This window comes from Vespa crabro, chromosome 1 (genome assembly GCF_910589235.1).
Source record: "Vespa crabro chromosome 1, iyVesCrab1.2, whole genome shotgun sequence".
Classification (NCBI taxonomy): domain Eukaryota; kingdom Metazoa; phylum Arthropoda; class Insecta; order Hymenoptera; family Vespidae; genus Vespa; species Vespa crabro.
The window spans coordinates 6,277,587-6,301,881 of NC_060955.1; the positions used below are offsets into that span (position 1 = coordinate 6,277,587).

Sequence of the window (24,295 nt, forward strand, 5' to 3'; positions counted from 1 at the left end):
TTCAATGTTGTCATTGGCATTACTGAATTGGAGAGTGTACAACATGATCTTCACCAATCCCATTGCTGGATAGGATAATAAGAATCTCCAATTATGGAAATGAAAAAATTAATTTTCTTGGTTATGTATTTATATATATATATATATATATAATCAATGTATGTATATATATATATATATATATATATAAAGAAATCGTATTTTTGAAGTTTCGTTTTTATTCAAAAACGTTTTGCGTTGATATTCTTATATGGTAGACTTCTTCAAAAATACGATATTACCATGAAAAACTAGAAGATAAAATAATAATGAGGCATTGTACTCGAACGATTTGCGCGCCTAATTTAAAATAATTTATAATTACATTTTTCTTATTTATTAATGAATTGATATGAAATAATTATAATCTTTTCCTTTGAACAAATTATATAAAAAATTAATTGTTTTGATATTCGAAAAAATTTATAATTTTATTATTAATTCTTTCGATTATTTTTATTAATTGCCAAGGTGAGTAACACACCAATTTTTATCATTTATTAATTTCAAGAAACGATCGAGCTATTAATCAATCAGATCTTATATTTTCGAATATTTTCACTAAAAATTAATATATTAATATATTTTATAATATCTTATATATATTATTGGTAATCGCTTTGTGTCAGTTTACAATATTGTTCATTTACAATGGCGGATCGCTATTCCCCTTCCATGTTTTGTAACACACCCCGCATGTTTGCGTCCTATCCCTGTGTTTCTAATGATTTCTAAGTCCGTATCCTTAATATAAAATGAGTTTTTAAAAATCGGTAACAATGAAAATATAAATTATTGTTAGTTCTGATCGAAAGTTATGTGATGATATTGAAAGTACTGTACTGATACTTTGTTTCGGAAAGGAGTGAAATTCAAAAATCGATATTCGTTCATTCATACAAATTCCTAAGTTAATCGGTAATAAATTTTTCAAGTAAAACTCATATGTTAAGTTTCAGTGTGGTTAGAAACAATGTGTTAAGAACAATGTGGCTGATAAATTATCATGAATGGATAGATCTAACATTATGCAGATTTCTTTGAAGACTGATAAATATCAATAAAAATTAAAACACAATTGCAATTTTGTCAAAATGACCAAATTATGGGGTTACATTTTATTTCAAGGATGGATGTCTTATTTAATGACAGCCGGACTTTTAGTGTTTACAAGTGGTTTTCTTCTTAATCGAGTATCTAGACCAGAACGAGCAGAATGCAAGATTTGTACAACATTTGAAGATTGTAATATAACAAATATCTTTAAAGATACACAGTATGCTGCTGCAATCTGTCTAAAACCCAAAGCTAGAGTTGTGCTCCTTGTAGTTGATGCTTTAAAATATGAATTTGCTACTTGGTATGATGACAGTACTTCTGCAACATCTTTTCATCGTAACAAATTGCCAATAATTCATGAACTCTTGAAAGAAAAGCCTTTGTATACCCGTCTATATAAATTCATAGCAGATCCCCCAACAACTACGATGCAACGTCTTCAAGGTCTTACCACAGGATCTTTACCTACATTCATAGATATTGGTTCAAATTTTGCTTCTGAAAATATTGGGGAAGACAATTTTATTGAACAAACTGCTACAAAGGGTGTTATTTTTATGGGTGATGATACTTGGATCAATTTATTTCCTGGAAAATTTAAACGTCAGTTTCCTTCTCCATCATTTAATGTATGGGATCTTGATACCGTTGATAGGGATGTCAGATATCGAATTTTCTTTGAAATGAAAAAGAATGACTGGTCATTACTTGTAGCACATGTTCTTGGAATTGATCATTGTGGGCATAAACATGGTTCACATCATCCTGAGATGTCTAGGAAATTGAATGACACTAATAGTCTTATAAAAGAAATTATTGATTTTCTTGATAAAGATATGATATTATTTGTTGTTGGAGATCATGGTATGACAAAGAGTGGAGATCATGGTGGAGATAGCCCTAGTGAAATAGAGGCTGCAATGTTTGTGTATTCAACTGTTCCCCTTGTGCAACAGAATTTGTTTAAGAGCACTGAAAGTGTGAATCAAATTGATCTTGTTCCTACATTAGCATCGATTCTTGGAATACCTGTACCATTTTCTAATTTAGGATCTGTAATATTAGATTCTTTACCAGGAAATATAAATCCAAAAGATGATTCACTGGATCAATTATTACATCCATTACATAGTCTTTGGAGGAATATTGTTCAAACAAAAAATTATATAGATGTCTATTCTGCTAATACAAAATTGTTTACTAAAGCTCAATTACAAAGGTTAGAAAATATGTATACATCTCTGTCCGTTCAAGTAAAGAAAATAAATAATCTAGAAGAGTTTAAATTTTTTGTGGAAAATTCAAAACAATACTTTAATGAACTTAAAGACATATGTTCAGAAGTTTGGGTACAATTTGATTCTAAATTAATGTCAAAAGGTTTACTTTTAATGTTTTGCACCTTGTTCTTTTCTTATTTGATTGTAAGTGGTATTCCACAGCACCGTATGACTGCAATATTTGATACTCTATTTTTACAGTGCTCCATATTAATAAATGTAATAACTATTATGATAGTTCTTAGTTTGTTCTTTTTAGATATTATTACAGATTTAAAAAACACAATATTTTTTGCCACTGGAACAGTTTCCATTTTTCTTCTACTTCTAATAATTATTCCAAATTGGGATGTAATTTCTATGAATTTTTATAACTACCGTAAATTTAATAAATGGTCCTTTTTTAATAGAATAATACTCATATTAACTTTCTGTGGCTTATTTTCTAATAGTTATATTGTTGAAGAGGATAATGTATTAGCTTTTCTACTTGTTACATTAATTTGCTTACTTGTTTTTAGTGTAAGAGAAAAAAATATTGAAAAAAGAATGAAGACATTTTCCAAGCAATCAGCAAAATCAAATTCAAATACAATTGTAATAGTCATTCTATTCTTCGCTTGTATTTCTATCAGATTATCATATTATTTTTGGCAATGTCGTGAAGAACACCATGATCGTACTTGCTCCATGTTTGTAAGCAATAAAGTTGGTTCTTTCATACCAAAAAATATAGAACGCATTTTATTAGTTATCACTTTATTCGTACTTGCATTATATATTACAATCGTCAGAATTTGGTTACGGAACTGTGGAAACCTTACAGGATTTTCACTTAGTATTATTGTAGGTCAGTATTGTCCAGTGATTAGTGGTGTTTGCATTGGATGTTATTGGGTTTTACAAAGGCTTCCAAAACTATCTAAAGTAAAATTTGCTCTTTCTTGGCAAATGAATGCATTACCAAACATGGTTTATATGATATGTTCTCTCTCTATATTTATCCTTTATTATCGGCCACTTAATGTATACTTGTTACCAAAAAAGAAAGAATCAATTAATATTTATCAACGTGAAAATATAATTCCTCAATTGTTTGAAAAAATAAAGGAATCGATATGTCGAAAAGAAACTAATATTGATGAAACTCCAGTTGTTTATGGTTTGGGTACAGTGTACAGTGCTGCATTTATTTCATTGAACACTTTTCTTACACTGTTATACTCCTTATTGTTAGGTGATATGTTATCTCCCAGTACATTTTTAATGTTTATCACATGTATCTCAGTTTTGAGCTTATCTGCTATGGAGAGGTATAAACATGCAACCAGTGCCTGTAAGTATTTAAGGATAAGTTATACTAATGTGACTATTAGTATTTCACAGTATATTATTTTTATGTCGTGAACAGCTGATCTTGTCAATGTACCTACCTCAACACTTCTTTGCTGGTTTCTGATAGCAGAATATTTCTTTTATGGAACTGGTCATCAAGCAACATTTTCTAAAATTCAATGGGATGCTGCTTTTATCGGAACAGGTGGCCATTTTCATGGAAATTTATTACCGGCAATTCTTATTGGTAAATCTTATATAGTTATTTTTAATGTGATTTTATATCTGTTAATCAACTTTAAATATTACAATACATTATTTTTATACATAGGGATCAATACATTTGGATCACACATTATATTGGGAGCAATGTTACCTCTATTAGTGATTGTTCCATTTACGCTATACCTCATATTCCCAAATTTATGTAGAAATAAGATTTGCGAAGATAACATGAAAAGAGGTGAACTTGTACTATATGAACAAGAATCTATGTTCCATGGGGCTATATTTTCTGTCTCAGGAAAATATATAATGTTTCATGGAGTCAGAGTAAGTTGTTATCATTAATAATTTCATGTATTAGTAAGATTTGTTTGATTTATTTGATTATAAATTTTTCAGACTTTTGGTTCCATGCTTGCTGCAACAATTCACTGCCGACACTTAATGGTTTGGAAAATTTTTGCACCAAAGTTAATATTTCAAGGTTTAGGATTTTTAGTAACTTTATGCAGTGTACTAGCATCAATTTATATGGTATTAAGAATTGATCGACAAGTTGAACGGTTAATAAAACGTATCGTAAAACATAGGTGATAATATTTGAAAGAAATACTGTACAATTTGATAATAAAAGGTTCAGAAGTTTGTCTTTATATGCAAACTGATAAAGTCTGAGCATATGAAGAGACAATAAGTGAAAAATTGTCTAAATTCCTGAAGAAAGGTCATAGCTTTGTACAGTAAAAAGTACTATATAGTTTAAACATATATAGAATAAACATTGTTGAAAATTGTATATACCTGCCAGAGTGAGAAGTATATTATTAAGTATTAAATATTGAGAACTAATTTACTTTAACAAATCGGAGTTTCTCTTCTTATATATATGTTAAAAATAGAAAAAGGAACACATACTTGAAGAAGTATAAAATAAATATAGTATAAATATCGATTATACTTATATTATTAAACTTTTATATAGCGATACTAGATCGGAGTAGTGAATGCGATAATTTTGTAGAAATGATAAGTAATGATTAAAAAGGAAAAGTGAAATTGCCTTTAGATAAGATTATAAATATTTAAGTATTTCATATTGTGCTGTGAAAAGCGCACGAATGTATTTTAGCTACGGAAAAATTTAAAACAGAAAAACTTGTGATCAAACTACAGTCAGTCATATTTTTAGTGCGATATTTTAGATTGATTTATCTTTAGTTTCTATAGAGAAATTATGCGCAGAGTTATGTATATGTTATGTGTGTACTTACCAGTACTGCCAATATTTCTAAAATTTTCTACGAAGTTATAATTAAGCTATATATTAATAAGAACTTCAGAACATCTGTCATAAGTCACGGTGCTTCCTAACACATTAACGCTACCCTGCGTGCAATGCATTGCTGATTGCAAAATAACGTAACAATGCACTTGATGCAGGATTGCGTTTATGTGTGTGTTATTATGCCCTAGAGTCATAAAATGTAGTCATCAGAAGTTACTCTTATGACACAAGCTGTTTGTGATGAGCGATAAAAAATAAGAAAAGTGTGCAACGAAAAATACTTGCATACTTACTTCAGGGAAATAATAAAAATTAAGTAAACTTTAATACTCAACATACATTTGCAGTTAATATTCATTGTTAATAAAAATTCAATTATCTATGTGACATTTTTTTTTAACATGACTATTTTCATTTTTATTATTTCATAAATATTATTGATCGTCGGACAAAATATAAATAATTATTACAATAAAATAAATAGTTAAGTCTGACGGTTATACTTTTAACTGTTTTTAAAGAATTTTATTTATAGAATCAATATCATCTACAAGCTTTAGTTTCAACTTAATATTTCGAATTACGAGATATAATAATAATAATATTTATAGATTCTTAAAACAACTTAATAATAATAATGATGATGATGATGCTTGCCTTCTTTGTGTTCGTTCATAATATATTTCATCCACTTAACATATCTTTTAAATTTCTCTATATTCTCTCTTTGCCCATCGATATCCTATGACATACGACACATTCATTTGTATCACACGTATGAAAAAGTTCTCGATCATAGAATTTGTTATAAAACTCATATTGTTTATATTTTAAATTCCATTGATTAAATAGATAATAATATTATTATGATAATAATATTATATAAAAAAAGATGCTGAACTTACATAATCAAAGTCGGTATCTCCCTTGTCATATTTCTGTAACATTTCCGCGGATTGGCTCGGATCCAGTTTGTCTTTTGAATAATTAAATTTATTTCCTCTTTGTAAGGGATATTGAAAATTATTTTCAGGAGTGTGTCGTTTAGCAACGGTATGAGTACTCTCCGGATAAGCAACCCAAAATGATGTTGTGCTTGGCGATGATCGAGCTACTTTTTTGACAGTATCTTTAGAAGGAGCTGTTGGATATTGAACACTTTGTGCTAAACTTTGCTTAATGGTATCTAAAAGAAGCTCATTTAACAAGCTATCGTCAGTACTTGTCAAAGATTCGTCGGTTAAATTTAACGATTGAACATCACCTTGTACATTCAGTTCAGACTTTACGGTTTCTAGAATATTTGCAGATACATTCTTTTGTAAATCGAGCAACATGTCGAACATTTGATCAAGAAATGCCATTTTTTGCTTCAAAGGTAACATCGCGTCCACTGTTGGCTTCATCCACATACTTGGTAGAAATGGTTTCTTTGATATTGGAGAAGGTACGCTTGAGGATTTTTGATAAGTCAGCGTATCATTTAGAACCGAGATCATTTCATTCTTTAAAACACTTAATTGCAATAGTATCGCATTTACGAAAGCGTCTTTAGCAGCGATGATAGAAGATACATCCTCGATTGATCTTGCTGTTCTCGTTCCAGAAACTGAAGATGTTTCATTCTCAGCTTCAGTCTTGTTTAATGTTAAATTTTCGTATAATTTATCCAAGAACGCCGATACTTTTTCATTATATTCCGTTGGACTAACGATCAGAGAGTTTGGAATCCAAAATTCAGGTGGTACGATGGTACTTTTTGGTGTTGGTTCGGTAAAACTAGGAATAGTGCTACTCGTTGGAAGATTTTTAAATAGCGTGTCCAAAAAGGAATATTTTTTTTCAATAAACATCGACGGATCCATTGCAACAGGAGGAAACATTCCTGGGAGATATTCCTTTACCACATTAGGATTGCTCTCTTTTTCAGGCGTTTGACTATCCTCGGGATTTGAATTGTCATCATTCTTTAACAAATTAGAATCTTTTAGCTCGGTATTATCATTCAACACTGTATTTTTCAATGGAGATTCTGGATCGTTTGCGAACAAGGTCACGCTTCTCTTAGCTTCCTGCGACGGTAGAGTAGATTTAAATTTCGAAATTTCGTACAATTGAGCAATATCATTCATTTTCGTCTCAGGGGAATCACTTTGTTCGTCCGCCGTAAGATATTGAAAAGGACTATTTGGTAACAATTTGGAGCTATCTGCAGTCCAGGGAATCGTACCCATTCCACCAAAAAGATTGTTCAATAAATCAGTCTTTTTAGAGATCATAGCTTTCGGATCAACGAATTTAGGAAAAAGTGGTGATTTGGACATATACGGTACGTTTATTGTACTATACCCAGGTACAGGTGGTCCGAGTGATCTCGAATAAACTAAAGTTTATAAAGGAAAAGTTATAAAAGAAAAATTAATTCTTTTCGAATTCGAGAAGAGAAATTCTAAAAATATATTTACCTGATTTTGAAGGATAGCTTGTCCATAACGATGGGGGAAGTACTTTAGACGTTACGCTGTTCAACGTAACGAATAAAAAACAAGAGAGAAACGATAGAACTACCGATTGTCGTGACATGGCTCTATCAAATGATTAAATTTTCATTACGATAGTCGTATTTAAAGGATTTACAGGTCGATAATATTTGCAAAGTCTTAAGGATTATGATCTGTCCGAAGTTGAAACAGTCTAATTAGAATAATCTCTTTTCTATTACATGTAAGTATGTATGTATGTACATATGGATTATAATTAACCGATACGATTTTCTTTCGAACGAATGGAAGTGCACTTGCCTTCTTACAATTTCATTCTCATAAGCTGGTATTTTAAGAATTATACATATTATATTTAATAAAGCTTTCACCATAGAACGTATGTCTCATTTATTCGTGTCATTTAATCTATATTTTTAATTTATATTTTTAATCTCCAGACCGTAGGTGGAATAGAAAATCTGTTTTTATTTTGTTAATATCTAAAGCGAGATATAGAAGGACAAGGTTAATTGGTTTTATAAAATTACTTTAAACGGAAAAGACGAAGAATATGGATTGGTAAATAATTTACAAATTAATTGATCATTTTATTCGCTTTATTGATTTTCCGATGAACTCGTAACAAAATGTTTTGATAGTTTAACTATATCGAATAACGAATGCATAATGCATTTAGAAATATTATTCATTAATTATATATAATATTAATATATAAACACTTAACTGTACATAAACTACGCTTGAAATAATAATACTGATTTTTATAAATTTTCATTAATATAGAGAAAATTTAAACAAGTAATAAGAATTGAATCAATAATAAAAGAAATATATGTGAGGATTTAATAAAAAAAAAAAAAAAAAAAAAAAAAGAAAAGAAAAAAATATCCTAAATTTTCGTTAAAAATAATAAAACAAGTAATATCGAGATATTTGGCACACACATCTCTTTGAGATGATACTCCTCTTTTTAATCTCTTAAAAAGAATTTCGACAATATACTCGTGATTAAGTGTAAACGGCAATAATTAGTGTTTTATTAAATAGTCTTAATATTTAAGTCTTAAATTACGCTAAAAATTAGAAACCACCAAATCTTTTTTTGGCTGAAAAGATTTACTCGGCTGATCTCTTCGTTCACTTGTACCCATTGTCAAGAAATACTTTTCGACACACACACACATACATATATATATATATATATATATATATATATATATATATATCGATACGCACAACCGAGTTACGACTAATGTAGAAAAATGACTCGCAAAGTATCATCGTATCGTGTATCCGTTTTTCTAACTAATTGTAAGATAAGAAAGGTTGATCGACGTCGTGACAATGTCGATAATATTATACATCATTTATCGTCATCTACTATTTTTTCTCTATACCCTTATATTCACGTACTATTCTAAAGGCAGGAGCATGCAAAAAGTAGCTACTGACATAGGCCAGTGACCATAAGCGTTTCAAACAGAACATAATCGCTCGTGCTGCCGATATTGTCATTATGGGATCGTCAATGATTTGAGAAAATCGTGCGTCGTGATAGGGAAGATATTTAAAAGTAATGACACTCCTCCAAAGGGGATTTTTTTTTTGGTTGGTCTTTGGAGGATATATATATATATATATATACATATATGTATATATGTATGTATATATATATATATATATATATATATATATATATACTGCTATCTAAAAAATGTAATATAAACGGTACTATTACAATTGTAACTATTATTTCGATATACAAACATTCTTTCGTGTTTTCTTTTTTTTTTCCTTTGAATATCCTTGTGTTGTATCCTCAAGATATATCTTCTTTACCTCTTTTACAAAGAATTGTAATTCTTGGACTTACGTGCTATTTATCTAGGCAGTTGTTTCCATGTACCTTATTAATTGCAGGCAGAACCGCTGAGTCCATTAGTAGCCTTAAAGGTAACAAAGGATGCATATAAGATAACAAAAATTTGACATTATTAATTAGCGAATGATCTTTGTTACAAAAATGTCAAGGTTCAAATGCTTTGTGCAGGTGAATTGCTTTGTCATATCGATCCAAACGCTACCTTTAGATTTGCTTGACTACCATAGAACGATGTGAAGGCTGTGTCGGAACTGACACTGAGGGGTAAACTCATTGCATCCATCGTTTCTCTTTCGCTCCCAAGAGTGGACGCTCTTATATCAAGAGTACCGCTCACTGCTGACATACCGGAGCTCGTTGCCATTTCCACTTCACCCACGTCGCCATGCGACATGTGTCTTAAAATTATATCACTTTAATCGATGCTCGGTCAATTATTTGCTAAAATATTACAATCGTACTTTCTTATCAACTAATTATTTACTCTTCTAGATCCTAATAATTTTCACTTACCTAAAATCTCGATAAAAATGCTAATTGTATTATTAATTGATTATTGCTCGGAGGATTAATTATTTTTTTTTTTTTTTTTATGACAACTTTTAATAAAATTTCTTAATGTAATTCAACGCATCTTTTAACGTAAAATAACTTAAAATAATTTATTATTAATCTCAACAATAAAATAAATTAGACATAATAAAATTATTACATGCGATTTAGTGCGTTAACAAGATGTATAAAAATGAGTAAACATTGAAATTTACCTGTAATCTGGAGCAGGAGGCTCGACGTGTTGCCTTCGCGAGTTCGATGATATCGGTGTCCTCTTTATAGCATAAATGTATATGCCAGTCATTGTGAGCGTGTAGGAGACAAAATACAAGGTGTGAAACTGGAACAAAGCAAACAACTTCGTTCACCTCGCTTTTCTAACTGCATGCATTATTCGTGCAAAAACCATATTGAACTTATTAATTACTTTTATTTTAGCGTATGAGTAATGCGATGTTATATTTCCCTTTTTTTATATTTAAATAAATTCTTTTTTTAATTTGTTTTAATTACTTTACCTTATAGTGATGTATCAGTATGCCTGATAAAATATTGAAAGAATCCGCAGTTAGAAGAGCCAATTGCAATGCCGTTGCACCGGATTCGTATAATACGACAGGAACGAGAGAGAAAAAAACAAATTGCGTAATGCAATAAGCCACTAAGAACGTAATAACGGGTACATTGTCCCACTGGAACGATTCGATTTGAAGTCTTTCGAGAACGGCTCTAAAAAATGGATGAAAAATTGTACTCATCGTATCGATAGAAAAAAACAAAAATCGAAGAGACAATGATATTGACTTACATTTGCATACAACTCAATATCGTGCCAAAGAAACCAATCATACCCAAGTACTCGATAATATCGACCGTTTTAACAGCCAATTCTTGAAGTACCGTCGTTATCGAGAACAAAACGGCACCGCCGAGACAAAGCATGTCGCCGACTAATTGATTTTTACCTTTGCATATAATTGATAATGAAAGTAAATAATAGCATTTTAAAAAGATTAATAATAAGTTAACATATAATAACGATGATTTAATTGATACGATTAAGGATATAGTCAATACAATTTCATTTTAAAAGAAAATTACGTACGACGGATACGTTATATTTTATAATAATTACCAGTTGATGCTGGATCTTTATTGTTGTTAATTCCCGCCCAAACTAAACATCCTACACCCATCAGACAGACGGAAACACCAACGATATGGACCATCCTGTATCGTACTCCAAGAACTAAACAAGAAAGTGCTAATGCCACTGGGATAGCCACACAATCGAGTAACTGAAATGAGTTAAATTAATTTAATACGAATAGTCAATATTTTTTTTTTTTTTTTCAGTAATCCGATAACGAGCGCATCGATATTAATACATCGGTCAAACAGATGTCCGTGAGAAAAGGGAGAGCCATTGTTCTGGATCGTTGAAATCTTTAACATGATCAGTGTAAGAGACTGGTGTACCTGTATACTGGCAAGGCTGGTAAATTGATGCGACGATGTAATAAGTGTACACGCTTCAACGTCGATGAGCGCTAACAACAAGTACCTCCAACCACGGGCTTTTATAACAGATATTAGACCATTTCCAACACACCTACAGGACATCCATGTTGTGTATACTAGGCACATCATAGCGTAGTGTGGCAAATTTTGTCCTGTCTCGAAAAAAAATCTTCCTTGATTCTTGAAAATCATCGAAATAACAATAACGACCATTGGAATAGCCACCTATGGTATCGTTACGATTCGAATATTTTTTTCAAACTTAGGAAAGTACGAATTATAAACATCTTACCTGTTGGTAATGATAACTGGTAAGTCGTGTTGATGTAATGATTAATGAGTGTCATGAAGAAAAGTACCAGGGACAAAAATTGGCCCATTATTATGGCACGCCATACGGCCCTACAAATATAAAATACATCAATTATTTCGAAGAAAAAATAAAAAGAAAAAAAGGAACGATTTATTCAATGAGTATCAGTTAACAAACGATATGAAATAACAACAATAAAAACAAATCTGTATCGAATATCGATCAAATACGAGATAAAGAAGTTCCTTTGTAAAATAAATTAAGAAAAGAAATGATGACTTAAAAAAGAAACGTATGTTCGAAGAGTAGTATGAAAAACCGACGGTATATAAATCGTGAAACACCCGCCACTTTCGTTCTCTGAGCGTATCCCTCCTCACCCCTTCACCATTAATGCACGGACCACCGGCTTGAGGATGAGAAGACGTCATTGCACCTTTTGACCATTTTACTCATTGAAAACAGTTAAATCACACATACCATTGTCCCAGCTCGGATATGTAATTTTCGATTTTGTTACAAACTCCATTTCTGGGCTGCATCGTTGAATTTTGGCCGCCGTGACGATCGCCCATTGACACTCCCATGCCATGGTGCATCTTCGCCCCGGGTCTTTTAACCGGCGCCTAATCGAAGCGCTTGCGCGACCTCCTTCCCTCCATTTACCATTGCATACGTATATTTCTCTTCTTTATACATCAGAGATACATCAGGGGTATATCAGTTCTCTATTGCTTTTGCGCCGTTAATGGCGACGAGATAACGATGTCCCTTTTTTTTTTTTCTTTAACATAATTAACGCTTTAAAAATTGATCAACATTAAAAAATTGTTTCTCATTGTTTTATTTGAAAAGAAAAGTACTTCTTTAAGAATTTAGATATTCTATAAATGGATCATCCTGTATATTACTTTGGGTTTTCATCGTTTTGGCGGGTTGAAAAACAAACGAACACTCACAAGAAATAACGTGCGATAAAGAAGTAATTCTTTCTTTATTCTTCGAAAGTTTATCTTGCCGTAGAATTTTATGTACAATATATATATATATGTATATATATGTATTTTTATATATATATATGTATTGACATTTACGGGCATACCGTACGATAGGTTCTTCAGTCATCGATCGTTCTCAAAAAAGTTTTGATATCTCCAAGAAATATACACGACTTATGACTTAATGATATAAACTTTAAACGCGATCAACTAACTTACATTCTAACTTGCGTCACATCGCAAACGCTCATCATAATATATTATAATGGATTTATGCACGGATCGATTTTGGTCGGTATCGACGTAAGAGAAGAAGGCAATTATAACGCTATGAATATGTTGATTTGTGCAGTCGTTCTTTTATATCTTATACCTTTTTTTTGTTTATCAGTAGATACTAACGTTGTACTGGTCGAAGGTCTCCCCATACTTCGATTAAATTTACTTATCTAAAAAACGTGAAATCGCCGAACATACCGTATTGTAGCTACAATTATAAAGTTGGAAAAATATGTGTAACTTTAATCAACATTCGACGTACTTTTACTTCCTAAGTGTTGTGTTAGGTCGCACGATATAACACAGAATGTATTTCAGAATTGAAATATGACATAAACGTTGAATGGGGATATATATATATACACACACTTCAATGTAAAGTGATCTTAAAATTTTTAAATGATAAAGCATGCAGTTTCCAGGATGTATCATCGAACATTAAACCTTCGTTAAAACGTCAACATTATTTTGGAAACGTTGCAAGCAATAAATCTTTGTTAAAGTAGAATTATGTCGATCGAATCGATCACGTCACAGATGTAAAATGTAACATAAAAAAGATTGCTGATTTATTTCTTTTTAGTTTCTTCTTCTACCGCTTCGTTCTGTTTACGGAAGCAATCACCGACAGGGAAGAAGTCCCAACATCTTTGTTGGTACATATTCCAGACGTATGTTTCTTGACCCGTGTACTCCGTATCGGGTTTGTTAATTAGATGCATCAGGAAGAACCTGCATGGGAATATAACGAATGTGATATTGTCGTTTTGTAGAGATGATCTAAAAAGAAAAAAAGAATGAAGAAAATTATCTTACATATAATTTGCCAGATTGTGTTCTTGTTGAACATGAGTGTCGAATCCGTGTGGTACCGTATCAAAATATTCCTTTCCTAAACCACATATGAAGCAATTGCTCTCCATATTCGTTTTGACGTTTTCGAGTTGGTCTCGAAGTTCACCAAACGCATCGATGATCAAACCTATATAAAATTACGATATTAAAATATGCATAAGTGTTTATATTCATCCACGAAATTTACCTTGGATAATAGCAAGAAGAATAATGATGACAAAGAAGAAGAATGTAATATCAAACATGATACGATAAACTTCATAATCATCACCATCTGGTTCTCCAATTTCGTCACCGATACCACCACCGGCTCTTACACCTTTGTACAAATGAAAAACGAAACACTGAAAAAAGATAATATCGTTTTAATTTCTTTATTTATTATTACGAATATTTAATAAACATTTTATTATTCCTACCGTTAACATGTCGTGACATTTCTTATCAACTTCGTCGTCCTCCTCTTGAATATAAAATTTTCTAAAGAAATTGAAGGCTATCACGGTATAAATGTAGACTACGATTGTTAATAACATTACTGTTAGCACCAATTGTTTTCCGTTGTGCGTTACAGATTGTAAGATCGTTCTCAATGTTTTGAAACCAACCACAACGTCAAGTAAATGTGCAGCAAAGAAAAAGTTATTGTAATTTCCCAAAATTGAAAATGTGAAGTACCAAAGACTGTACAGAAATGCCTAAGAAAAAATAACGCTTTTTTTAATATTACACATTACATTCATCGAAAAACAATTATGTTTCTCTTTACTGTTTCTTACATTATCTGTGATAGTGACGCCAGCTTTCCATACTTGATATCTCCAATCGATATTTACGATACTGTTAAAAAAAAAAACAAATATGATGAGATCATGAAAATAATTCTAAAGTAATTATTTTCCACGATACGAAAACTCACAAGTGTATCAAGCCAGAACCTTCTTCTTCTTGTTGACTGAAAGATGTCTTTTCCATCCCAAGCAAATTACTGATGTAGTCGAAATCATAAGTTTCACTGTACTTTTGTCTTACTTTTTTTTTGACGAATTTATCCCAATAATTAACGGGGAACGTTTTGGCCGATATTACCATTTTATCCCAATGTGCCTTTATGTCATCTTCTACGGGACTTTCAGCTATGTACAGACCATCAAATTCAACTCGACGTGCGATTTCTTTTTCACGTTTGAATATGGCTAACGGTACCTGCATTAAATTGTTTTATATTGAATCACTATACAGGTTAAACGAAATAAGTTTTATAATTTAATGCATACTTTCAAATGATAATAAGCGACCAGCATAGCTAACGAGACGATAGAATGCAAAGCAGCCATAAGTCTCATAACGTGAGCCATATAATAAAAGTCTTCCGATACTTCAACAAATTCTAAAGCATCTTCATCTTCCTCTTCCGAATCATTTTCACCACTACCACTTCCGACTTCTAAACCGTTACCGCTTGCACCCGATGAACCTTCACCTGACATGTCACCTAAGATATCAGCCATAGAATCGCCACTGCCTTCATCGTCCGAATCACCAGCGAGAGATGTAACCTAAGAAAAATCATAGTTCAATCATAGGCTCATTTAACAAATAATCAAATTACGTACCTTATAGAATAGTAGCATGAAGTTTATACAGAAGGCAAGAACAAGAGCAACGTATTTCAGATTATAGAAATTTCTAGCCAAAAATGAGACAATGCGGTGAGTATATTCAGAGAAATCTATGGTCGAAGCAGCCGATGGTTCGATCGCCGTTTCTTGTTTTGCTTCTGCCTCTACTGCTGCCATTGCTGCTTGTTGAGCTGCCGCGGCCTCAGCTGCTGCTGCGGCCTGAGCTCTTGCCTGTTCGCCACTATTAATAATTTTAATTGATTTAAGATACTTAAGCTTTATCATTCGCACATTACCTCTGACGTTATATTAAAACTTTATTACGTCGATCGTATGTCACGTAGAGGATAATAAAACGGAATAAAATTTCAACCTAGCAATCTTTTAGTTATATACAAAACTTCTAATACCCGATAAAGATTAAAATGATATGTTAGATGAAATTGTTTAGAAAGTACATATGTATCAAAATGATCATACCCAAGTAAATCAACGAATGTAACAGGTGTTTCAGATTCTCCAGTACCTCCTTCGCCCGTTCTTGTACCTTCTTCACCACCACCTTCGTCTGGGGTACTTTCGCCAGTTTCCTCGATGCTCGATTGTGGTGTTGAAGTTGACGATTCATGCGGTGCTATCTTTATTTGACCACCTTCCTCTTTCGTTATATCCATTCCAAAAGCTTGTACCTGTATATTGTAACGATTTATGATAAATGTAATGTTTCCCATGAAATATTATATTATTTATATACGATTAAACAAAATATAGGTCAACCTGTAAATTAGATTCATCTGGCGTTGGAGGTAGAGCCGGTAAATGTCTTGATGGTTTTTCTTCCTCTTCCTTCACCTCGACTGCAGGTTCGTCCACATGTGGTCCTCTCATCAAAGTTAATAATAATTTCATAAAGTACCTGATAACACAACCAACTCCGAATCCAGAATAATAAAATGCGTAGAATATCATTTTGAAAAAGCCAATAAATAGTTCGGGTATTGTCATCTGTTGCATTTCTGTTATTTTATTCTTTATATTCGTTGGTGAAAACATGGAGAAAAAGAAATAAATGCCATCCTTGAAAGCTTGTATACCTCTCCTTATCGGATCTTTGTTTCTTTCTTCATCATCTTCCGACATATAAGTATAGGATGATTCTCTTGCTTTACCAATACCGCCGCTTTCTTCTACAGCCATCAAAGCACTGGCATGTTGCATTTCAAATATCGCGTCTTCGCAGAAATTAATAAAAGTTTCCAGCTTTTCTTTTTCACCGGCCTCGACTACCGTGTTATAAAAATATGTTCTTTTTGATTCTTTAATTTGTGGCTTCTCCCACTGTTCTATATTTGATTCTTTTATTTCGAAATAAACACGCTCGATCTTTTTATTACCACCTAGAATCTCGATTCTTCCAAGGAAGGGTTCGAAATAATTGAGAACGGAGCCAGCAGTTTCAAGGAATCTCGCTAATCTAGGCTCATTTGGCATATGCTCCGAAAGATTGGTGAGAAGTACTGCGAGATTAAAGCCGATTTCTTTTGCAGGTTCGTGGAAACGATCCATAAAAGCGACGTAGTCGATCTTACCATCATGATTTGTCTCGCAGCAAGCTAATAGAAACTCAATCTCTTCGCTAGATATTAAAACAATACGATTGTTATCAATATAGTCACGTATAAAGATTAAACGAACAATTTAAATTTGTTTTAACTCACTCGGTATAACTTTTTTGTTGCTCCATTTTCTCTTTAAAATCTTTAGGATATACCCAACCATCGCTATTAAGATCTACTTCTAAGAAACTTGGCGATGATACTAGATCTTTCAACTTCAGGAACATATCGAAATATTTCAAAATCAATTCGACGTTTCCAGCCGACTCGACCAAGGTGTCAACCATCTGTTTTCCGATAGTACCATTCACGACATTTCCTATATTAATATAAATATAAATATCAATAATAATTATTCTTAAAACAAATTCATTTAATATTAAAATTATTTCAATTTTAATGATACCTTCCAACATTGACAGCATCATAGTGATCATATCCTTTTGTAGATTTAATAATTCTTTCAAGAGATCTACTTGACTTGAGTGTTTAGATAATTTATCTTGCATATGTGAAAACAAAAAGAGAAAACCACCAACAGCATCCCACAATCTGGAATGTGCTAAGGCCTGTTGATTTTGTGCGCAAGGTCCTTGAATAACTTCAGTAAGGGTATTGAAGACTTGACTAGCAACACCTATAGCTTTGAAGAAGTTCGCTTTACCAGCAGGATCAATGAGTTCTTTACTCGAATAATGCCAATAAAAATCCATAATGGATTCTTGTAAGCGCAGTAAATAATCCACAGTACATATGACGACATTTACCGTTGTTGTATTACCCGCTTGCGTTCTAAGATAATTTTGCCAATCTGGATAAGATAAAAATATATTGATAAAATATAATAAGAGACCAATGCAAAATAATTTAGATTAATATTTCAATAAATCGTGTTAAATATACATACCAAGATTATGGCCTTCACAAGTCAGCTGTATGAAACGGAACAATGCACATGTGAATTCAGCATCGTGCATATTCTTTTCACCAGCAGCACCTTCAAAACCAACACCAAGACCTTCGGCTTTTGTGTTCCTCTCGAAAGCATCCAAATCTAGGACACTACAGGAATTCATAAGACCCGCGATTGAAGTGAAAAAACCGACGTCTTTCTTCTCCTTCAGATGATTTAACATTCCTCGTTGTATCTCGATGTTACCACCGCGTAAAATAGAAATTCCCAATTCCAACGTTTTCATAACCATCTCGCTTGGAACACCTTTGCAAGCTGATATATGAAGCAACACCATCTCTGCGACACCACGATTCGCTAAACGTGCTTGATGAAAGAGCAGCTTCTGCTTCTCCATTTCTTGTTCCTGCGAAATTATATAACAATTTAAAATGATATAATTTAATATATTAAATATGTACACAATAATAAAGTTAGAAATGATCTAAATGTTTCATTGAAATATCTTACCATTAATTTATGCATTGGCCTCTTGAGAATGCAATTAAAAGTGTAATAAGCATTATTAGTGACATAAATTAAGAACATCGATATTATTAATATATTGTTTTATTTAAAAATAAAAAAAAAGACTTATAAATGAAAGGATGAAGGCTGCATAAACTCTACTGCTAAAGTAAGTAAATCATGAGTTCTATCATGATTAATCGATCGAAAGAAATATGCGTATAATTACGGCGATGCGTTTTTATTGTAAAAGCGCTGATTTGTTCGATTAACGTCTTGATCTTACCATAAGCAGTTTATGTGGCCACTTCTACACGAGTAATAAGTTAAAAAAAAAATAAAATCCTTGTTATTTAAGTTAATTAATCGAAATTCATGATTAGTAGAAAGGAAATGTCATCGTTAGTTGGACAGATAATTGAATAAATCGTAAAAATAGTTACATGAATAGATGCTCCGCCTTCTTCTTCACCACCTCCGCCTTCCTCTTCACCCTCCTCTTCTTCTTCGCCGCAAGATTTCGATATAATCTGAGCGTAACTCATATACAATGGATCTTCTTGAAGAGCACCGGATCTTTCAGTCATAGCACCACGACAGAACGTCGTAACCAATTGCGTTAATGGATCTGGTTTACCCTCGTCCTCGGCCTTGTCCATTTTCTTCAATTCTGCATCCTCAAAAGATTGCTACAATTCACGCGCAAAATATTATACGATATTCTTATCAAATAAAATGAAAAATTAATATTATGGTATTAATGAATAATTACCGTAAGGTCTTCAATCATTACTTCTTGACCTACGTTTTCATCCTGCAACCACAATTCGTAATACGTCCTTGCAAATATATTTATTGCCCGATGCCTAAAAAATAATATTTCAATATAATATTTCAAAATCACGACGATAGAATAAAAATTAAATAACTCTAATTTGATAAGATAAATCTTTTCTTTTTTTTTCAGATTATAATTCATTAATACCGATGCATTACCTTCTCAACTTGTACAATGGTTCACTACGCAGACATGCAATCGCTGCTCTCTTTCTGGCTGCGCATAGCACACGTTTCCATCCATCTCGAGATGGTGGAGGTTTTGTCGCCTGTTAGCAGCATGCACACACAACTAAATTCGTTAAGGACATCGAGAATCATTTCGAACACACAAAATTACTTTAACGATTTCGCATATACATACATATGCTGTTTCGTACAAGCGCAAACGTAAAATCACTTTTTACAATACACACTATCTCGATACACGAGATATTTATTTCGTTTCTAACTCTAAGAAAACGTATAATTATTGCCATGAGCGAGTAATTAAAATTTGATAATAAAAGCAATGGGTATAACAATAAATAAATAAATAAAAATAAAAAGAAGAAATAAAGGAGAAACAAAGAAATCAAATTGGTTTTTACCTATAGAAAAGCGTGTTTTTGTTTTTTAAAATAAAAGATAAGATGGGTTGTATAATCATTATCAATAAAAAAAAAAACTAATATACCAAAGAAATATAACTCTTATGGGAATGCAACAAACGTAAATGAACAAAAAAGGATACCTGGGCAAGGAATGTAGGGAAGTTTGACGGAAACAAGCTATCACCGCTCGTTTGCGTTGTATCGACACCACGGATCGGTATTGACTCTTGCTCTGCTGTTGTGGATGATCTATCTACTCGAGAACATAAAATGATGAAAGAAATTTGTGAAACAGAGCTACATCGAAGAAAATATAATTGAGAAACTTTAAAATGAAACTTAATAAATAATATGCTTACGAAAACGTATCTAGCAGTTTACATTAACGAAAAGATTAATTTATTAGCTTACCATATGTAGGCCGTAAAGTACTTTAGCCATGTCTGTAATTCTAGCAACTACATCCTCCAATTGTTGAGCTTTAACTGGTTCCATTGCATCCTTCTTCTGTCCTAACTTCGAATACAAATAATGCTGCCAAGACATCTCGTCCGCGGGGTCGATTTTGTCCGGTAAAGTTAATTGGGTCTTAGCAAATTCGGCGATCTCGTACTCCGGCATCTTTTTCAAGAATCTATCTTTGCAATGTTGAACGAGTTCTTGTTCACGGCCAGCGAACAGATTCAAACCGACCGGCAGCAAGCGTTTAAGGCATGCTACCATTAAAGACGCTTGGACTTCCTTATCTTTATCCCTTTTCTTGTCACGATGTTTCTTTTTTTTCTATTCGTTAATAGAGAAAAGAAAAGAAATAAATTATTTAATATTTTTATTATTTTTTTTTTAATATTAGATAATATAAAAATGAAGTAACCTTTCCACCACCAGCAGGAGCAGTACCATCCGAAACGGTTGTTGGTCTTCTAGTTGCAGTAGGCATGATAAGAATCATGTTATCGATCTCATTGGTCGATATAAAGTTTTGCTCTTCACGTAGGAAATATTGTGACTTAGACCATATATTGAATATCGCAGCAACGTGATTGTAAAGATCCTCGGCTTCAGGTATATTATTCCTTAACCAATGATTCCTTTGCAAATCCACGTACTTAATCAGAAGAGGATAGAATGAATATATATCGCGAACCAAAAGTTGCCAATCTTCTTGTATCTGAGCTTCAACCTGTGAAGTATCATCCGTGGAAGATTTGATGAATCCACGAAGGGACTCTTCTTTGTGGAACATATTATCAGTACGTTTTCTAACACGTTCGGCCAAAGGTAAAAATGGATCTTTTAATAACTCTTCCGACGAATTAATGATGATCTGTTGAGTGTAGGCTGCAATTCGTGTCATCCATGGTGCATTTTCGTTGCCAATATTTTTCTTTATCAATTTTAATACATTCTTCAGAAGTTGGTTCATGTGATCGCTGGTTACCATGCTAACGTATGTGCCTTCAGTTGGATTAACATTATCTGGTCCTTGCGCCCACCAGAACGGTAAATAAGAACATAGAAGAGGTAATATGACATCTACTACGTGAGGAGCATCATTATAAGTTTTTTCAGACTCGACGAACTGATCGACTTCTGTCAGGATCGTTTCCAACGTTGGCATACTTGATTCCATTTTTGTCATAATATCTTGTGCTTCTAACGAATGATCGGCAATACGGTTTAGAAGAGAATATTGATTATGTTTGTTTAAATGAGGTTCTAGAAAGGCAACTGGGAAACAACTTGAAAAGGCACCCAAGCAGGAACCGAGATTTGGTTTGTTACGTTCGATTTCGGTTTTTAGGTACTTCCTATCGTGCGTTAGGCTAGAATCTACACCGAGAGTATAAAGAGATGCCAACATCTTGTAAGAGGCTACTTGAATTTCATCCACTGTAAGTAAAATATAAGTATATAACTTTATTTATATTCAAATATATATATATATATATATATATATATATATATATATATATGTAAACATTTTTACTTACACAACAAATCGCTTCCGTATTCGCAAGCAGCAAGATGGTCGAACATGGCCGTGAGAACGGGCAATACAACGCTGTTGATGTACGATAAGGATGTTGAAGTTTTCAGATGAGTACCTCTAAGGTGACTATATTTACCCTCTTGAAGATTTAATATCGTATGACCTAAATCGTCCGCTGTGTTATTGAAAAAAGTCAACATAGAAGTCCTGATAAATTCTGGACAATTTTTCACAAGACTCTTTGCGTCGATACCCTTTACAAGGACCTGCAGACAACGTACTGTTATCCTTACGTCAGCACCAAAAGCAGCAAGTCTGGATCGTAACAAATTTGCTAATTTGCAAAAAAGTGCTGCGACCATTTCTTTTTCCTTTAACGAAGCTGCCCCAATATTATTCGTAGCCGTTGCCACTGCGATAAAGTAATTCCTGTGGGTACTAAAATATTTTTCCATCAATGGCAATACCACTTTGCTGAAAAATTTTATGTCTCTTGTCGACGTTTTAAAGCTGTTCCTACGACTAAACGTATCAGATGGTTTGAGGAGTTTCATGTTAATCGTTGCTTTGTCAAGATACGCTATCAGCTTTTCTAATAAGGAATAAGCAAAACGTAATTCAACTGATGCACCGGCACTGGCAACTTCTGTTTCTCCTCCACGATTTGGCTTGTGAAGTTTGTAGCCTTGATATTGCAAATATTTTAAGAATTCTTGAGAGCGTTCACGATCCTTTCGCTTTTCCTTATCGGTTAATAGATCATAAGGTACCAATTGAGGATGAATACCACCTCCTGAAAAATTACATTTTTATTTTCAGATATATTAACATATTTGAATTATATTCAATTTGATATTCAATTAAATATATTAACTAACCGCACGTGACAAGTTCTTCCTTTTTCTTTTTAGCCCAAATATCATGAGCATTATCGGCTAAACGTTCGGCCATGTTTTGCATTTCTCTGCTTAACGTCAAATTGGTCATATCAACTGGATGGGGATTATAATTAAATGGACTTGCAGAATCACTCTAAATTGAAAAAATTTCGTTAGTTAAAGAATCATCTTATAATTGTTTCTTAATAAATGTAAAATGATATACCTGACTTTTGGATGATCTTCTCATAGAACTACGATTCGTCGAAGGTACATCAACTTCGGCATGTTCAACGCTCCAGCCAATAGCCAAAAGAGCTTTCAAACTTTCTCGTACTGGCTCTTTGTAACGTTCTCTCTCGTAATCGTTTAACATATTATACGGTTTCAATCTCGGATGAGTTTTATTTATATCGGACCATTGTTCACCATATGTCCAACCATTCTCTAATTTTCGACTAGCCCATGCATCGTGATAATGCTCGGAGAATTTTTGTACTATTTGATTCAGATCATTGTTGAGAACGACGCTAAAACAAAATTCACCGATTATAATTATTTATCAATATAGAGAATGATATATAATGAATATGTACAATTAATATATACCTAGATGTATTGATAGGTTGTGGATTATATGGACCGTCAGGTGATTGCGTGGATGCTGATTTACTACCATACCATTCGTCATCATAATTTTTCGACAATGAATAATCAGGTGGTAAAGCGCAACCTATAGCAGTGAGACAGGGTAAAGCCTTCCCAAACAATTCCGGATCGTAATCCATTTTGGACAAGGAATCGAATATATTGCTGAACAGAACCATCGTCAAACGTTTTTCTTCATCGCTCGAAGCACCGTAAGCTCCTTGGCCTCCGGTAGATCCATAATATTTCGCGCAACGATCGTAATGCAAAGTAAGCAACTAAAATAATATTATTATTTTAATAAAACAACTTTCTATTTTTATATGCCATTTATGAATAATTTATCGTTATTTACCCTTAAAGCGACCGTGGTGTATTCAGATAGTTTAGAAACATCCACTGTTAATTTTCGTAGTAGTTTAAGTAACATACTCGGTTGCATTTGGCTGTAAATTGAAATAAAATTAAAATGAAGAAAATATATTAATAAGTTACAAAAATAAAAATATATTACGAAAGAAATATATATCGAGTATTTATCACAGATAAGATGTACTT

General features: G+C 32.6%; 4 protein-coding genes across 17 annotated transcripts in view; 1 reads left to right on the forward strand and 3 right to left on the reverse strand.

Annotated features, from left to right (window-relative positions):
* The first annotated feature begins 593 nt into the window (after positions 1-593).
* On the forward strand, positions 594-5,610 carry LOC124430701 (GPI ethanolamine phosphate transferase 3). The gene is made up of 4 exons (XM_046977657.1): positions 594-3,714; positions 3,790-3,960; positions 4,045-4,265; positions 4,338-5,610. Exons 1-4 carry the CDS (start codon positions 1,134-1,136, stop codon positions 4,530-4,532), a joined length of 3,168 nt encoding a protein of 1,055 aa, XP_046833613.1. The 5' UTR covers positions 594-1,133; the 3' UTR covers positions 4,533-5,610.
* Positions 5,611-5,747: 137 nt separating this feature from the next.
* On the reverse strand, positions 5,748-9,411 carry LOC124430704. The gene is made up of 3 exons (XM_046977671.1): positions 7,689-9,411; positions 6,129-7,606; positions 5,748-5,965 (listed from the first exon to the last, which is right to left on the reverse strand). The coding sequence occupies exons 1-3, from the start codon at positions 7,804-7,806 to the stop codon at positions 5,849-5,851; spliced, it is 1,713 nt and encodes a 570-aa protein (XP_046833627.1). The 5' UTR covers positions 7,807-9,411; the 3' UTR covers positions 5,748-5,848.
* Positions 9,412-9,461: 50 nt separating this feature from the next.
* LOC124430713 (solute carrier family 35 member F2-like) lies at positions 9,462-12,819 on the reverse strand. Of its 4 annotated transcripts, none has more exons than XM_046977692.1 (9): positions 12,479-12,819; positions 11,978-12,087; positions 11,644-11,837; positions 11,300-11,462; positions 10,973-11,129; positions 10,683-10,893; positions 10,377-10,504; positions 9,812-10,007; positions 9,462-9,673 (listed from the first exon to the last, which is right to left on the reverse strand). In XM_046977692.1, the coding sequence occupies exons 1-9, from the start codon at positions 12,595-12,597 to the stop codon at positions 9,638-9,640; spliced, it is 1,314 nt and encodes a 437-aa protein (XP_046833648.1). In that variant the 5' UTR covers positions 12,598-12,819; the 3' UTR covers positions 9,462-9,637. The 4 variants fall into 4 exon arrangements, with proteins under 4 accessions (XP_046833648.1, XP_046833638.1, XP_046833656.1 ...); XM_046977682.1 differs by having other exon boundaries at positions 9,812-10,022; XM_046977700.1 differs by having other exon boundaries at positions 9,812-10,022; positions 11,644-11,841; positions 12,479-12,508.
* A 144-nt stretch (positions 12,820-12,963) lies between these two features.
* Positions 12,964-24,295, reverse strand: part of LOC124430653 (ryanodine receptor) — a 33,459-nt gene continuing 22,127 nt past the window's right edge. For 6 of the 11 annotated variants that reach the window (XM_046977624.1, XM_046977633.1, XM_046977607.1 and 3 more), the window contains 23 exons: positions 24,093-24,183; positions 23,699-24,015; positions 23,316-23,619; positions 23,090-23,243; positions 22,213-23,004; positions 21,093-22,111; positions 20,630-21,001; positions 20,359-20,471; positions 19,561-19,654; positions 19,232-19,477; positions 18,276-18,687; positions 17,775-18,179; positions 17,471-17,687; positions 16,530-17,388; positions 16,233-16,441; positions 15,747-15,993; positions 15,408-15,689; positions 15,050-15,336; positions 14,910-14,970; positions 14,550-14,828; positions 14,318-14,474; positions 14,092-14,257; positions 12,964-14,007 (listed from right to left, as the gene is read on the reverse strand). In XM_046977624.1, coding sequence (XP_046833580.1) covers positions 13,845-14,007; positions 14,092-14,257; positions 14,318-14,474; positions 14,550-14,828; positions 14,910-14,970; positions 15,050-15,336; positions 15,408-15,689; positions 15,747-15,993; positions 16,233-16,441; positions 16,530-17,388; positions 17,471-17,687; positions 17,775-18,179; positions 18,276-18,687; positions 19,232-19,477; positions 19,561-19,654; positions 20,359-20,471; positions 20,630-21,001; positions 21,093-22,111; positions 22,213-23,004; positions 23,090-23,243; positions 23,316-23,619; positions 23,699-24,015; positions 24,093-24,183 — 7,246 coding nt within the window. In that variant the 3' untranslated portion in view covers positions 12,964-13,844. Of the gene's footprint in view, positions 14,008-14,091; positions 14,258-14,317; positions 14,475-14,549; positions 14,829-14,909; positions 14,971-15,049; positions 15,337-15,407; positions 15,690-15,746; positions 15,994-16,232; positions 16,442-16,529; positions 17,389-17,470; positions 17,688-17,774; positions 18,180-18,275; positions 18,688-18,791; positions 18,813-19,074; positions 19,099-19,231; positions 19,478-19,560; positions 19,655-20,358; positions 20,472-20,629; positions 21,002-21,092; positions 22,112-22,212; positions 23,005-23,089; positions 23,244-23,315; positions 23,620-23,698; positions 24,016-24,092; positions 24,184-24,295 lie in introns of all 11 variants that reach the window. The other 5 variants (XM_046977590.1, XM_046977582.1, XM_046977561.1 and 2 more) reach the window with 1 other exon arrangement.

What these genes read in the sequence shown, in the direction of transcription:
- LOC124430701 (XM_046977657.1), top strand. Translation starts at nt 1,134, where the DNA reads ATGACCAAATTATGGGGTTACATTTTATTTCAAGGATGGATGTCTTAT. An exon ending in TAAACATGCAACCAGTGCCT is followed by an intron (nt 3,715 to 3,789) that starts GTAAGTATTTAA and finishes TGTCGTGAACAG; the next exon opens with CTGATCTTGTCAATGTACCT. An exon ending in TAATGTTTCATGGAGTCAGA is followed by an intron (nt 4,266 to 4,337) that starts GTAAGTTGTTAT and finishes TAAATTTTTCAG; the next exon opens with ACTTTTGGTTCCATGCTTGC.
- LOC124430704 (XM_046977671.1), bottom strand. Translation starts at nt 7,806, where the DNA reads ATGTCACGACAATCGGTAGTTCTATCGTTTCTCTCTTGTTTTTTATTC. An exon ending in AAGCTATCCTTCAAAATCAG is followed by an intron (nt 7,607 to 7,688) that starts GTAAATATATTT and finishes TATAAACTTTAG; the next exon opens with TTTATTCGAGATCACTCGGA. An exon ending in GAGATACCGACTTTGATTAT is followed by an intron (nt 5,966 to 6,128) that starts GTAAGTTCAGCA and finishes CGTATGTCATAG; the next exon opens with GATATCGATGGGCAAAGAGA.
- LOC124430713 (XM_046977682.1), bottom strand. Translation starts at nt 12,597, where the DNA reads ATGCACCATGGCATGGGAGTGTCAATGGGCGATCGTCACGGCGGCCAA. An exon ending in ATATCCGAGCTGGGACAATG is followed by an intron (nt 12,088 to 12,478) that starts GTATGTGTGATT and finishes TTATATTTGTAG; the next exon opens with GGCCGTATGGCGTGCCATAA. An exon ending in CCTCCTGCTCCAGATTACAG is followed by an intron (nt 10,023 to 10,376) that starts GTAAATTTCAAT and finishes CATCGATTAAAG; the next exon opens with TGATATAATTTTAAGACACA.